At 39.4% G+C, this 16,396-nt stretch overlaps 1 protein-coding gene across 1 annotated transcript; it reads right to left on the bottom strand.

Annotated features, from left to right (window-relative positions):
* Positions 1 to 1,506: 1,506 nt before the first annotated feature.
* On the bottom strand, positions 1,507 to 14,241 carry dhtkd1 (dehydrogenase E1 and transketolase domain containing 1). Its single transcript, XM_020660007.3, has 17 exons — positions 13,977 to 14,241; positions 13,583 to 13,735; positions 12,225 to 12,436; positions 11,929 to 12,123; positions 11,504 to 11,773; positions 10,482 to 10,653; positions 10,101 to 10,299; positions 8,743 to 9,055; positions 7,772 to 7,856; positions 7,546 to 7,685; positions 7,286 to 7,436; positions 7,073 to 7,179; positions 5,426 to 5,590; positions 4,760 to 4,842; positions 4,319 to 4,485; positions 2,698 to 2,783; positions 1,507 to 2,602 (listed from the first exon to the last, which is right to left on the bottom strand). Exons 1-17 carry the CDS (start codon positions 14,146 to 14,148, stop codon positions 2,501 to 2,503), a joined length of 2,772 nt encoding a protein of 923 aa, XP_020515663.2. The 5' UTR covers positions 14,149 to 14,241; the 3' UTR covers positions 1,507 to 2,500.
* Positions 14,242 to 16,396: the final 2,155 nt, after the last annotated feature.

The following is a 16,396-nucleotide window of genomic DNA, read 5'->3' as shown; positions in this document are numbered from 1 at the left end:
ATGCTCAGCAGGTGACCCTTGGCCACCCTTCAACTTTCCTCCACTTTTTTGTTTATAGGCTTGTAGTTGTCATACCGCTTCATAATAACGTGTGAGAATGGTTTCTGGATCTAAACCTGACCACCAGTCTTTATTTGTATTTGAAAAAGTCAAATGACAATGTTGAATCAAAAAATGCAAAATATGTATTAATAAACATTCTAGCCTACTTATTTTTAAATGCCACTTTGGTACAAACAAATGGACACAAGTCACACTTTAGAGCCCCTCTTTTTTTCTTTTTTTTTTAAAATTATTTTTGTCTAAATTGTACTGCCCTCCTCAAATCAGCGCCCCTTGTTTCACTCCAGTCCAGCAGGTGGCAGTAATGTATCTGTGAGCGGGTTTGTCAAGAGCTCAAACATGACAAAGAGAGAGAGAGAAAAGCCTCCTCTTACATTGACTTCTTCAAATAGAAAACTTAATGATGATGGTCTCGATATTATTGACGATGATGATGGTTTTTGTTTGATAACGACGACTTATAAGATGGTTTCTATACTGATTAGAGCGCTCAAGAACTGCCGTCAGTGTTGTGCTTTGTGGTCACTTCCTGTCAGCACCTGTGTGTCCAATCAGACTCAAAGCTGATCGTTTGCTCTTACTGACATTGTTCCCTTTTTTCTAGATCCTTGCTTGTGTTGTACTTACTCTCTGATGTACGTCGCTTTGGATAAAAGCATCTGCTAAGTGAATTGTAGAATTGTAGAAAAGACAGACGTGTTTAGGGAAAAAATCCTTACACAAAGATTCAGCTGAAAATTAGCTTAGATAATAAAGGTGATAATTGGGCAATAAAAGTTCCCACACATCACAGGTGGGTTTAGGCACTATATGAAAATGTGTACCATCAAGACAAAAACACTTTTATGATCTGCATAAGAAACAAACGGAAAAATTTAGATTCTTCCAGGGCCGAGCAGAAACAGCTTTCTGTAGAGTTCTTCCTGAAACCGTTCTGTAAAATGCTTCTATTTCAGACAGTAGATTTCCTGTTAGCTGCGGTAATTTAACCCCAAAAAAATTGTTTGTTTTGATTCTGGCACTGGCAGACTGAGATACCATTCTCGGTCTTATCTACAGTACGCGAGTAATGATCGGCTGTGTAGCTTAGGAACAAGAAACCAGCCACTTATGAGAGAGGGCTAAACCAACGGGAGGGAACCTGGGGGCAGAATCCTGAAGCCTGGAGTTAAACTAAGAAAATCCTATTAAAATAAAGGTGCTGTTAGTGGACTCAATACTCAGCATGGTTATTTATGTTAAGGCTAGTTCACCACATAAACAAATGAGGATTTAAGTAACTCATAAGGGGAAATGAGGCCCGGTGAAACTGATTTAAAAAAAACAATGTGGAGCTAGTGGAGAGTGGACAAAAAACTGTCTGTATGAAGAGACACCTTTTCTTTTATATAGCATGTAGGTCTGCTCTTAAACACACATCAGGAGAAAGAACTGAAAGAAACATTTTGTATAACATTGAAAATAGATTTATTTGAAAATATGTATTTTTGAATGATTTGGTTTATGTACATTAGCCCTTTAATACTACTAGTTATCAATTCAAGTCTTGTGATTTCATGTAATGATGAACAACTTCTTGTTCTAAATTTACTCAATAAAACGTCGAAATTCATCAAACTCAAGCTTTGATTAACATTTGACAAAATAGTAACAAATCCCTTTGTTAGCTCAGAAAGATCCCAGCACTCCCATTCTTTTTTTTAAAATGATTTTTTTGGGGTTATCAAACCCGGGCTGCTGCGGAAAGGACTCATCCATAGGACATTGTAGGGGAGCTGCTGGTGACCTCTGTGCTCTCATTCCTGCATAAATATTTAAAGGACGGTGATTAGGGTTCTCTATCAGCTTAGAGCACATATGATCTGTTTAGATCAGTACACCAATGAGCATGAACTCATGCAGACTGAATGAACGAGATGACTTAACAGTGTTTAGCTCAAACTTGAGATATTACAGGCTGATGCAGATAAGTTGCAGTCCCAAGTGCAACAAACATGACGGTCAACTAAAAGTGCTTCCTCACCACAATCACATTGTAAACGTTGTCTCTAAGGCCTCGATTTAGATTCAAACCAAATTAGAAGTCATTAGTTCTCATCGTAGTTCCTGTAAGTGAACACATGAAGGATACCATCAGAGTAAAAGAGAGAAAGGGGCAGACAGGAAATCTGGCCGTGCCTAAAAACTATAACACGATCAAAACCATTTTTTCAGCCTGTGAATATAAATAAAATGATCCAAACTGAACCTTACCACTTTAATTTCCTTCTGTATATTATTGCTCAATCTAATCAAAAAAAAAACGGCACATCCATTCCATCAAAAGGTCCCACTTATTTGCCATGCACCATCCCCATGTGGTGGGAAGACCACTGTAGATACGTTATGTAGTAATGACTGATGTAGTGTAGTTCTGATGCTTGTGTCCCGTTCGGTGTTAGGAGAAGGTAGAGGTGAGGATGGCCTCTTGCTGCTGTTGATGGAGGGTCCCAATGCCGACAGCAGGGGCGGGAAGAGCAGGTCGGCTCACTAACCGCAGCTAAACAGGAGAGACGAGTATGAAGTATGACTCATGTCGAAGTTTGATTTCAGAGCCAAACATTTGTACAGTATATTTTGTGAAACAGTGCTCACCTTGCAGGCCAGTTGCTTCTCAAACCTCGGCGCTACAAAAGACCAGGGACCCATGTTCTCAGGCTCCTCCTGACTCCAAACAAACTCTGTGGAGGAATGAATATAATTAGATGACAAATAAAAGACCTGATTCACTGTTTTCTGTCCACATCACACAATGGGGAAAATTGTTCATATATATTTTTTTAAGATTTATTTTTGGGCTTTTTTGTGCCTTTATTGTAGATATAGGACATAATAGGAAACCAGGGAGAGAGTGTGGGGAATGAAATGTGGGAAAGGAGCCCCAGGTCAGACCAGAACCTGAGCTGCCCGCCTGCAGGACCATGGCAACTGCACATGGGGCGCTCACACCAACCACCAGGCTCTGGCAGCCCAAGAATAGTTTCTTCTTTAAGTTACTTTCTTGCCCTTTCACCACAGAGAGAATATACATTCAAAATCAAACTAGAACTGGATTTACTTCAGTGAGCTTGTGCCAGGGAGAGTAATGAAACACAAGAAGGTGAAGTGAAACTTGAAGTGAGGAAATGTCTCTCAGCACAATGGGCCTCATTCAACCACATCTGCTAGGAAGAAATTACTTCTTAAAATCCACTACAGCAGTTTTAAAGATTCAAAACTTCAGCTTTAACATCAAATCTGATACAAACCTCGGAGTGATTTCAGAATTCAAGCTCTTTATAATAGCTGTCATCAATCCTCTCTCTCTGATGTCGAAATAATTGAGTTTTTAGATTGTTAGAAAAACCTAAATCATGTTCATACACTTATTTTGAAAGCTTCAAACACAAAGGATTCCTAGGTGAAGACAAGGATGTTAACACTGTAGCCAGTAGTTCCTCATTCTTGAAAAGTTTTGCAAAACAAAATGAAGCAATCCCAGATTAGGTGTGGATTGACAGACACTCATTCTGTTCACACTCCGTGGCTGAATAACAAAAACACCTCTGCAGTCACCCTGCAGTGAATTCAATTAGCTGAGACTTCAGATTGCTGTGTGTCAGAAAAAACGAACGCATTAGCATCGACTGCTTTCTTTACAAGATGTCTACTGTTGTCCTGAAGACTCACAAACCAAAAGAGCCGACTGTCGGGTCTCTATTGAAGTTGCTGCACGCAGCTGAAAAGCTTTCAACTCACTATGACTCACATCGGCTTCTGCAATTATTTTGTTTCCTGTGCGACACTCAAAGTGAGAATGATGTATCTCTGCGGTAGTGTGCTATAATATCTTTTTAAAAAGAAAGGTCAAAAGCCACGACTCACTGCGGATCCCTGTCACTGAAGACCAAAACCAAACATGATGTGTCCAAAGAAGCAACCAAAAAAAATAAAAAATCATGACTGTCAGGCAGACTCTTAATCTAAATCTTCATCTTCTTTTTTGTGTGAAAACGATCTCACATTATATTAGCCTTTGTATTTACTGTGGGGTTATTGTTGTCCTCTGAAGTGATATGATGATCTGATTGGTAATTTATGGTGAGGAAAACAGTCATTCACAAGGAAAAGTGACTAAATCCAAGTGTTAAATAGATTTAGTGAAAGTTTAAATGTGCTCATAAACAAGCCCTGGTTTGTCCTGGTAAGCAGTCAGTGTGTCTAAAACAGTGTGTACCTTTGGCGTTTGTGTATTTGGTGAGCTCCTGCTGCAGAGCCTCCAAAGGGAACGGACACAGCTCCTCCACGCGGAGGAGTGCAGTGTTCTGATTGGCTGCTGAAGCCTCCCTCTGTTTCAGCAGGGCATAATAATGCTTCCCAGAGCACAGCACCACCTTCTGGACACTGTGTGAAATGACAAAAAAAATAAAGGGCTTGGTTAAGGTTTGGGTTCCAGACAGGACACGTTGAAGGTGTTTTACTGTAGTAGGCTTTATTAAGAGTTGTTAAAAAAAAATCTCTTAAAAATGTTAACTTTAGAAAACTAGGAACCAGGAACAGTGCACTCCTTTAAAACATCATCACTACACAACACATCCTTACAGAAGTTTCTACACTTGAAACATCACAGATATTGTAATAATTGTGTTTAAAATGTGTCACATTAAGACTTCTGTACCTCTGTGCTGAAACTGAAGAATCACCTATTACAGGTCTGAAAGATGTTCCTGGTGCCAGTTCAGTCAGACTGGACACTGCCCCCTGCAGAGAAAGAGAGATTTCAATGATTTTACGATCAACATGAGACACTTCTACATCGTTTTCACGTTTTAATTTGTATTTTTAACACTGATACTGGATACAGTTGAATTGCACACTTTCTTTGCTAGAATTCATTTTAAAATGAACACATTACAAAGTCCTGATTCAATGTATTCATGGTCTTTATTATTTGCTAGATTATTGGGTGATTTGGATGAAATCAATAACGCAGACATAACAAAATGAACAATTACAGTAAGAAAAATGGCAAGAGGAGAATTAAACAGCATATTAAATTTGGATACCCTGGATTAATCTTCATGAATGAGTCAAATGTTCTGATTCATTTTCTGTTCTTTATCTATCTTGTATCTCGATCCAGCATGGCCATGATGTTTATGTGAAAATACACTTGCTAAGCTATGCTCTGTTGTCTTGAAATGTGTCTCCCCTTCTGAGGTGTGCAAATCGGCAGGAGTGGAAATTGAGCTTTCTTTACATTTCTATTTTCTAAATTGAAAGTTCATTTAATGTTTTGATTGAGAAGAGAAATCCCGACACCCCTTATATTCACTGTGCTTACGGAAAATCGAAGCAGCATCTTGGGTCCGGCCACGATGAGAGGTTTGCGGAAGTTTCGGATCATTTGTCTCCTCAGCAGGTGGAAGTACTGAGCAGGAGTGGTGGGGTTGACCACGGCCATATTCACACTGTCACTGTCCACACCCTCCACTTTACTGTCACACATCTACGAGACAGAGGAGAACAAAACAGAGATCATTTACAGTTCAGATCATGTCAACACAGAGCACGCTTCAGTAAAGACACATACTCACTCAAATGTCCTTCTAACAGAACATAGATGGATATTCAACTTGTTTAAAATGAAAAAAAGAGATATAATTATGTTTGAATACAACATTCCTCTCAACTCAGATCTGCTGCTCCATGTGACAAGTTCAAATTCAGTGAATAGACATGCAATGCTAAGCATTTTAAAAAGGCCCATATACTTGTTTTGGTGATTACATGATGTGTGCGTGCAGTGCATTATTCAACACTACTTTCCTATGTGGCAATGTGGAGTTATAGGAGTCCTCAATACAGGTTATAGCAAAACTCACAGCAGATTCAGATATTTAAAATGTAAATACACTTTATGGGGGATGTTGAACAGTCAACATTATAAACGTTATCTTTGATCACTCTTTATTAACAATAACATGTTTTATATTTCCCCTCCATCATTCTGTTTAACTGTATTCAGTTGTGAGTGAAACATTTATGCTCTTCACGTCGTCCTCAGAACTTTCAATGAAGAAAAGCCTCCCCATGTTTCAATGAGTCACATTGAAATGTTAAAAAAGTACAGCGGTTTAAAGAAAATGACAATTCTTCTTCAGTGTCTGAAATCTCCATTTGCTGCTCACCAAAGTGAAAACTACAGAGCGTCTATAAAAAGGAATCATAAATAAGGAAGTGACTTCACACATCGACTGATGTCTTTTGTTTTGTGACTGCTGCTGAAATGTTACCTTTTATTTTAGAATAGATTGTGTGTTAATGTTCTCTGTGATGTATGTGTTTCTTTGTAGAGGTGAAATAGACTAACATGTCTGAAGAATGACACGTTTTGCTCTATTTTTACACACATGGGCTGTACATTGGAAATCCACCAGAAAGTCATGTAATATGACTCCTAAGTTATTTTTTGGATTTCCAGTGCCATTATGATTACTGAATTTTAGAGCTTTGCCTCGGCACATTAAAACCATCGAGGGGTCCAAGAGCATCAGTTTGCATATTTCAGCAGACATTCTTTTTATGATATTTGCAGTTAAACACCTGAAAGCTGTGAAACGTAACCTCTGCACTTGCTGAGGTAAAACATTAATCCTCTATGAAAACTTCTAAGGTGGTTTTGGTGCATCACTGAGCAACAGCCTATAACCTTACAAGACTTAAATATGTCACTTTGTGGCATTCACATCATTCAGGGTGTGACCTGTGTTCGCTCTTATCGACTACTCATGGCGGTTGTTTAAGACATCCAGCTGTCTGACAGATAGCTGGAAGTCTTAAGCACTCCATATCCATCATATTTAACATTGCCACCATGTTTGTCTTGTTTTCAGACAGTCACATAAATGACACATTACAGAAGCTGAGGTATTGACACGTTCACTATTCAAATACAATCTGAAGTGGATGACATTACAGTCCCACAGACCTGCAGGAAGCGCTCCATACGACAGGAAGAGTGTTCCGGTCCAGCTCCATCGTAGCCGTGAGGCAGCAGGATCACCATACCACACTGCAGCAGCCATTTGGCTTCACCTGCAGACAGGGCACTTTCATTCTGATGTTCCAAAACGTTTACATGAAGTGTAATATAACAAGCGTTATTAAGATAGCAGCAGAGTCAAAGGGATCAGAGCTTTACCTCCAGAGATGAACGTATCAAAGATGATCTGTGCACCGTTGAAGAAGTCTCCAAACTGAGCCTCCCAGATGGGAAGCAGCTTTGGCTGTGCTATGCTCATACCATATTCAAACCCAAGCACAGCTTCCTCTGACAGCGGGCTGTTGCACACCTAAACACATAAAACTACATTAATATGACATGGTGCATGACATATCTTCAAATGCCAGGGTTTAGATTATGTTAACAATGAGATATGTTCAGATTAATAGGGATTTCACCTCGAGGAATCCTGTCTGCTGAGGGCTGATGTTGTTCAGAGGGATGTACATGTCGTTAGTTTCTTGACACACCACCATGGCGTGTCGCTGACTGAACGTGCCTCTTCCAACATCCTGTCCGCTGATTCGGATGTTAAAGCCTGCAACAACAATCCATTCATTAAAAGGAACAACATTCAATGATTCTTAAATCCTATCAGATATATTTTTGTATCAGAACTCTGACCTTGTGAAAGGAGAGAGCCAAAAGCCAAGGCCTCTGCTGTGGACCAGTCAAGTTTGGTCCCATCTTCCAACTTCTGTAATCGAGACTGAGCGCATACAAGAGAAGAAAACATCCTGATGCAGCTGCTGCCATGTCAACACAAGGGCCGTATCCGAATTGCCAAGTACATACTCAATCTTTCAGTAGGCAGTACGTACTATCCGTGCTGCATACTGTTAGTACCTACTATTCAGTAGGCACACACAGTAGGCAGATATTTGTGCCTACTTCGTCTGATTCATTCAGTATGGAAGTGACGTCATTTACGTTTCCCCGAACCGGCCGCATTCACCCGCTTTTTTTTTATAGCTTTATTCAAGAAGAGTAATGCGCATATACAGTCAGGTAAACAAAAAACAATATTACAATGTAAATCAAGTAAAAGGCAGATTAAATAACTAAATAACAAAGTACATAAAGAACAAATGAAAGACAGTAATATACAGAATATAAAATAAACCAATAAAGACACATTTAAATAGTGAAATCATTATTTAAATAGAGGGGGAAAGGTTTTATAATCATGCAGACATTTGTTATATTTTCTGTTGTTAATTTAAAGTAGCGATTTCAGTCGGGACTTTAACTCTAGGTTAAAAATTTATTAAATTAATCCACGCTCGTTTGTTTTGATTTGGAGGCGGACGTGATGTGACGATTTACGTTTAATTTTCGCACAGCATTGTGGGTGGTAAAACACAATTCATTTCCTGAAAGCACGCATCCGATCCATACTGCATGTAACCCGGAAGTTAGCATCCATACTGAAATGTTCAGTATACTGCGCGGACCCAAAAGATGCATACTGAATGACCACGATAGTTCAGTATACTGAAACTCCATACTGAATAGTACGTACTGCATACTGAACTGTGACAATTCGGAAAGGGCCAAGATTATATAATAGAAATAGGCAGGGAGGATGGCTGTACCTGTACATGCGTCTTCCCCAGGTGGCTGTGCATCTGGATTTCCTCGGGGATGTCCACAGATTTCGCTCCCACAAACTGCAGCAGAGGTACAGGGACACCTGTGTCCCAGGTGGTGACTCTGGCCTGGGGTTCCACCAGGTCCCCCCAGCGGCCCTGCAGGTTGGTGGGTGGAGGGCTGTACAGGGTCATGTTGGACAGCTTATCGTTGAGCATGCTGTAGTATTCGGACTTGATCTTGTCTCGCTCTTCACTGGTCATCAGGCCCTCAGAGATCAGCTGGTCTGAGTAGGAGTCAGGGACGCTCTTACGAGATCTGTGAGGATGCATCAGTTTGACAAAGTATGACTAAACGGCGTCAGATGGTACTTTTAAAAGACACTTTTTAGGTTTGACTTCAGGCTGGAAAGAAAAATCTCAAAATGGATACATCACATTAAAAGAGATTCTGCACAATAAACTAGGCCACTTAACTTACAACTTGATTGGAACAGTTCCTACCAGCTGATCTCAGTAGTTGCACAAAGAGTAGGAAAGGCTTTTCAGGCCGACTGTTAATACCTGCTTCTCTTTATCATGCATCTGTAAACATACTTTAATGGTTCGTATTTTAAGAGCCTCTGGAATTTGTTTGATAAAAATACATTTTCCTGACAACCAGAGCCAGAACCCCTCTAGAAGCCAGTCTTCAGTGAGAACACAAACATGTGACTTTAGCATATTAAAATAAGTAAAAACAGCAGCAGATGTTGAGCAATCAAAATGAGCGAAAACCTTTTTTTGAGGACTTGTTTCTTTGATCTGCAGTAACATGTAAAAGCTGGAATCTGATTTTTTTTTTTTTTCTTGCTGATTTGAGAAAATTATTGTTCAGTAGTCAAAGTGAAGTCTTTAAATAGTGGGCGAACGGTGAGACCAAAACTCCCACAACAACAAATGTTATGTTTAGCAAGCCTCCTGCTCTAGAATTTGAAGTGTCCGCAAATATGCATTATTGTCCCACTCAGTTAATACTGTACTTTACATGCCCACTGTAAGACATCAAACTTTATAAACATGCCCATCACACAGTATTTTTTCCTGTGTAATTATAAGTGTCTGTTATGTCATATTTCTAGAAGAAGAAAAAAAGATCCTAAAAAAGCTAAATTAACCTTGAAAGGAGCTGACATAAACCATCGTATCTTTTTAAACAAATATGTACGGATACCTCATGGAATGACCGTTTCCTGGTACACAATAAGGAAAGAAGGAATTCAGTTTCATCACTCGTGTAGGAAACCTAAGAAACATGCTGCACCTTCAGTTCAGAAGGGACGATGAAAATATGTAGGGACGCAGAGTGAAAAAGAAGAACTGACCGGATGATCTTGTACATGGCTGGGTTGGTGAAAAAAGGCTCATCCAGCTCGTTGTGGCCCCACTGGCGGTAGCAGATCAGATCCAGGATGACGTCTTTCCTGAAGAGCCGCTGGTACTCCACAGCCAGCCGAGTGGCCCGCAGCACCTCCTCTGCATCATCGCCGTTTACATGGATCACAGCACAGTTCACCATCTTACCTGGGGACACAAAGGTCAGTTTTTGATTAAAGCATGATACCTGTGTCAAGGTAGATTAAGTGCATTACTTGTTGTGTATACAGATTTTTTTTTTTTTTTAACATTATTAGACAGTTTTATTCTTGGTTAGACAGAAAATAATGTTTATTGTGAGACTGAAGCTGTTTACATGTTTCACTGACCGACATCACTGCAGTACAGAGAGGATCTCGCTCTCTCAGACGGAGTGGTGTAACCAACTTGGTTGTTCACAATAAGGTGGATACTCCCTCCTACTCTGTAGTGAGGCAGGTTTGAAATAGTCAAGGTTTCTGGAACAATCCCTTGGCCTGTGAAAGAGCCGTCACCGTGGACCTGAGAAGAAGACGATAAAGAAGACAAAGAAGAGAAGAAGAAAAGAAGATAAGTGTTTGATATGAACTGGTGAACTAATGCCTGTATACCATGAAGAGGGGTTTAGCTTCTTTACCTCTTGTAGAGTTCGAGCCTTGGATCAAGAGTAAAGAGGGCTTCACATGACTGATGGTAGAGGACTACAGCTTTAGGACTACAGTGTCCATGGACACATTTATAAATCTCTGAGCCACTTTTGGCAGCAAATATATTCAGTACCTTTAAAATGTGATTGTTGAAAGACAAGAAGATTCGCTTGTTTGTAAGTCAGGATCATTAATAAACTGTAAATAAATCACTGAGACTGTACACTGACTTGAAGAAAGCTGAATGGAGCTTCCTTCATCCCCTCTCTGTGCTCTGAACACTCGCTCTTTCTTGCAGTATGTTACTTGGCGTGTGTCTAATTTCCATGGCGAGGTGTCTAACACCTTGAGGCACTTCTCTCTGGCAGAAGTCCTGGAGAACACTTCAAGTTACCAAGCTTAGCTTATGTTCTCTGTGTGTACATTGTGGCAGAGGCAAAGAGACTTAAGAGGACTTCGACAGTGGAGGAGAGGAGAGAGCGTAAGAGAAAATGGCCAGAGTAAATCTCTGACTCGCTTTAAGTCGTTGATGAGACGGTGAATTTAAATCTAAAGTGTCCGGTCGTAAACTATATCAGAATACATTTATTCTCGTAATATAAAAATGTAATTACAACAAATAAGGAAAGAAAGTGTGTTATGACATCATTTTCTGTCACTCTTCTTATTGCCACTTTTAAATTAAGGCGAGAATATTGAGTGAGGTACTTGTTTTGAATGTATACCTGCAGACAGACCACTTGGTCCCCTGGCTGTGCTTTGTCTTCTGGTGAATAGTCTCCCTCCTTCTTGAGCTGCTGCCTTGCCCGGGCTTTTCCCTGAGCCACAGGGTTGATTGCCTCCAGGTGAGACGGGTTTGGCAGCATGGTCACGTGAATAGGGCGCGTGGCTCCGAAATCTAACTCCACCGAGGAGGTGAGGTGGGAGAGGACGTCGCCGATGGAAGGCGAGGCGTCAGGAAACTCGCTGAGGCCGCGCATCTTTCGGAACATGAGCTAAAGAGAAGGATTATCAAATAACGGCATTGTTAAGATTTTCTGACCCTTTGTTTGAACTTCTCTTAACTCGTGCTGCTAATTACAGGAGTGACAAATAAACTGTCATCTTTTCTTGTCATGCATAATAAAAAATGTCTCATCTGCTGATTAACCTCTGGCGGGAACTTCAGCAGGCCTGTCAGGAGGTTGAGTCTGCCTCTGTGCGGCATGCCGATGACAATGTCAGTGACACCGCTGTGAGCAAACTGGTAGAAAAGCTCATAAAAGAATCCCATCATGCTCTCTGCTCCTTCTCCTCCATAACGTTTCACAGTAGCAAACTTGGTGGCCAGAAAGTGGTCAAATTCCTACAATATGCGAGACAAAAATAATCGGATTTATGACATTTGAAAAAAAAAAATGTGACAACACGCGTTGATTACGTTACCCTCTTCGTTCTCCGACTGACCTGAGACTCCAGCATGATCTTTGCCAGCTGCCTCTTCTCCTCTCTGGAGAAACTACTCTTCTTGAGTTCCTCAAAGCGGTCGGCGAACCACTCCCGCTCCTCCAGGCTGCTGAGCTGACTGATCTCCACTGACAGGTGGCCACAGTACGCTTCTTTCAGATAGGCCTCGACCTCCTCAACCGAAGCCTCCGCCTTGCCCAAGTGTCGCAGACCTGCAGGAGAATGACGGCACAGACACATGATGCCTCGTCTCTTTTGGATGCCCTAATCTTTAGTGATTTTGATCGCTAATTTTATTGGGATGATTATTACTCTATTGAATAGTATAACTGCATTAAAATGACTCATGTATTTAACGTGCTTTGCTGTCAAAACCATGTATTTACTGTTAAGTAGTACATGTATTTTTTTTAAATCAGATGTAATGACGATCTTTTAGTATATAAAATCAAAAATATTCCATTTTTTTTAAGTAAAGCAAAAAACAGTGTTTCCCAGAAGGCATGAAAGAAAACTACCTCAAATATTATGTGTACTTGAGTAAATGTTCATCATAACAAACAAACAAACATGATTAGTATCAGTGTGCATCTCCCTGTGGAGATAACACTTGCAGATTCCCTCAATTCTTTTAAATCCCTTCTTAAAACATACTTTTACAGACTTGCTTTTATGTGATGTCATCTTAATGTCTTCTCTTACTGGTTTTACTATTTTTTATCTTCTTTTACTGTCCTTTTATTTATGGTCTTATCTCGTATTTATGCTCATATCTTCATCTCCTCTTGTGTTTTAACTTGGTAATGTCTTACCTTACTTAGTCTATTTATGTTTCATATTTATATTTACTTTGTATTTTTATTAATATTATAGTTTTGGGTTTTTTGATCCTTTAACCACTTGTTTCTATTTCTTTTACTGCTCTTAACTTCTTATTGCTGTTATCTTTTTATTTGCTTTGATCTCTTTTAGTTTCTTACATCTTTTTAAATCTTTGGTTCCTCTCGGTCTCAGCTCTTGTTGTTGGGTTCTTGTGTTTCCTGGGTTATGATGGTTCTTGTGATGGTCGGGTTATATACATGTCTGGTTGTGTATCGTGCACTTTGGGTTCTTTTCTGTTGAATTGTATTTAATTATTCTTAGTATTTTGCATTTGTTTGTTCTTGCTGTTGTTTATGTTCTTCTGTGTTTGCTTTAGTTTGTTCTTGTTTTTGCTGTTTGTCAAAGCACTTTGTAAACCTGTGTTTTTAAAAGGTGCTATATAAATAAAGTTATTATTATTATTATTATTATTATTATTATTATTACTGTTTATTATGTGATATGCACAGCAAGGTCCTTCCACAGCGGTCACCTACCTGAGGTGTTAAGTTGTCCTCTGATGGTGCCAGTCAGCATGTCTATCTCCGGGACACTGTCAGCAACAGGCTTTTCAGGTAGTAACGGGTTAATTTTAGCAGCCTTGTGTCCATGTGCTCTGTATGCCTCCACCAGACGGGAAACACCATGATCTGATCACAAAGCCAAAACAGAAACCTCCCGTCAGGATGAGCCGTCCTTAAACCACAGCCTGCAACTTCATGCAACCTTAGGCTCAACCAAACATGTAAATCAACAATGAGACACAGGTGTATAGAGGTCTCACTAAACTTAACAAACATTTTACTTGTCAGAAAGTCACAAAACTCCCCGCACACAGTCTCATCAATGTGTTGTTAAATCATCCGTACCCCCCCCCCCCCCCATACTGACCTTGGTTCAGCGCCGCGATGCACTCGCTCTGCAACTTGTGCAGGACCTCGGTCTGTTTGGGTCGGTATCCGTAAACACCTTTCTCCGTGTGATAGCAGCACCTGGCAGCCTGCCGAGCGACACTCGGTGGCAGTCTGCATAGTGACTTTTTCAACAATAACACGGCCGACATGTTTTGAAAGCGTGCGGCTTTACGAATCTTAAAAAAAAAAACCGCTAAGAACAACCAACTACAGGACGGCGGCCATACTGTGGAAAGAGGGACGTAATGGGAGGAGACGCCGCGACGGAAGCTAATTGGCCGGGACTTTTCTGCTAGTTGCACAACACGAGGAATATTTAAACTTATTATTATTATTATTTTTGTTTTTTTGTAATATTGCCTTGTACATATTAGTAAAGTAATTTCTTGTATTATAAATGAATACATTGCAAAAAAGTTTTGAAATGTAGTTGCACTCGTGACGTTGCGCAACAAGTGTCAAGCGACGAGATTTGTGCTGCGTTCACGGGGTCCTTGTAAATGACATTCTTTCAATTTGAAAGTATCATAGCAAGATTTCAAGTGGCTTTGATCAGAATTGGAGGCTGGTTTAATGTTCTTTACATGTTGATTCTGGGCATTGATTGCTCTGAATTCCCACCTACCTTTGTTTAGCGTGTGTACAGACGGCTACAACCCAATGTACTATCCACCTCTTTCAACAAACCATTCACAATGAAAGTTGTACCGTTCTCTTGAAATATACTTAAACTGATATCAAAGAAAACAAAGGTTGATTTAAACCAGGTGTGAACCCAAAACACATCTTTCAATGCTTCCCCATTATGCAAAGATTAACGCACCATTAAATATTATATATATATATATATATATATATATATATATATATATATATATATAAAACATAGCCTAGGCTACTACATGAACTTCACCACTGGGTGGAGGCATTTTTAGTTTTTCACAGTAGGAGGTAGTTGTAAACCGTATGAAATAGCCTATTCATTTTATGTGATTCATAAGTAACTGGATGCTGCTTTTATGACATATTGTATATTATCCTGGGAAAAAAATGATTTTTGATTGTGTTGTGACAGGCATTTGGTTTTACCTTTTGAAGTAAACTAATTGTAGATGGTTAAAATAAATTCTTGCATGATGACTTCGAGTTGATCTCTTCAAACTTGTGTCACCCCAATGACTTCCAAATATTTCTCATCTTTTGATAATTTAAAACATAAATACTTATCATTGTTCTGGTTAATCTTAGAGGCCAAATCAACCAAAAAAAAATTATGATAATACATTCTTTCATTAGCCATTCTTACCAGCTCCTGTATATGGACTTGTATTACTGGGGCACTTGTTGTTGAAACTAGAATACATTTTAAAACTCTCCTAAGCATTGGTAAACATAAGGTTTTGGATACTAGTTGAATCACATTATGATGCATTTCGAGAAAGGTTAACCTTTCATAGAAATACAACAAACGGTGTAGAGGAAGAATCAGCAAAGTCAGTGTCATCAGACCTCGATGCAATGCTACACAGCATGTTTGTCTTGTTTTAAAGGCGAGGCGTCGATCAGATTTGCGGTATTCTAAAGGTGAAACAGGAAAAGGGAGTCTTTTCTGCACTGTAGACCCTGTGAACGCTTAAACAAAGTGTGTTTGGTAATTACTGACCCCTGTATGCGTGAAGGTCTTCAATAATATAGAAAAGTGAGTCATTCAGGAAGTCTGATCAGCTCCTCCGGATGTATGAAGTTACTGATTATTATAAGAATATGTAGCTTCATAGAGCTTCTGTGGATGCATGTTATCGTTGTTGAACTATCAATTAACCTTTTTTTTTTTTTTAATTTGTCCAAAAAGCTATAAAAACACAACACAAGCCTTTGCAAGGCTCCACGTCACCAAAGGTCTGATTTGATGTGAACAGTCTAAAGTCCTAATTTATTAATGAATGTACTTTGATGTTAAACATGGAAAAGAAGCACATGCTGATAAACTGGAGGAGCCAGGGTGCAGACAATGTTTAGCATATTTGTTTGATGAATATTTCATTATTGATTTATGGTTTAATCTGTCTGCATATTTCACAGAATCCTTTGATAACAGTCCGAGTCGACCTTAACACCCTTAAATAACAGTTCTCCAAAACACCCAGTGCGGATTATCCTTTTAAAAATATGTATGGTTCTTAATATCACACCAATAAAGATCAATACGTGTTCTTGATATTGAATATCCTGTGATCACAGTATCATATATTGGCTATTTTTATGACCTTTTTTTTTTTAAATAGTGAACACTCCTTTAAATGGATGATTCTAGAAACGATTATAAATCTTAAATCCCCTCCCCATTAGAAAGCTCGACAGCCTTTCAATCACAAAATCCAGATTCATGATTACTTT

This window comes from Labrus bergylta, chromosome 7 (assembly GCF_963930695.1).
Source record: "Labrus bergylta chromosome 7, fLabBer1.1, whole genome shotgun sequence".
NCBI lineage: Eukaryota > Metazoa > Chordata > Actinopteri > Labriformes > Labridae > Labrus > Labrus bergylta.
This window is presented reverse-complemented; position numbering and strand designations above follow the sequence as displayed.

Coding starts and splice junctions, on each gene's coding strand:
- dhtkd1 (XM_020660007.3), bottom strand. CDS start 14,148: ATGTCGGCCGTGTTATTGTTGAAAAAGTCACTATGCAGACTGCCACCG. Junction 9,056..10,100: donor GCCATGTACAAGATCATCCG/GTCAGTTCTTCT, acceptor GCATCCTCACAG/ATCTCGTAAGAGCGTCCCTG. Junction 7,437..7,545: donor AGCAGACAGGATTCCTCGAG/GTGAAATCCCTA, acceptor TTATGTGTTTAG/GTGTGCAACAGCCCGCTGTC.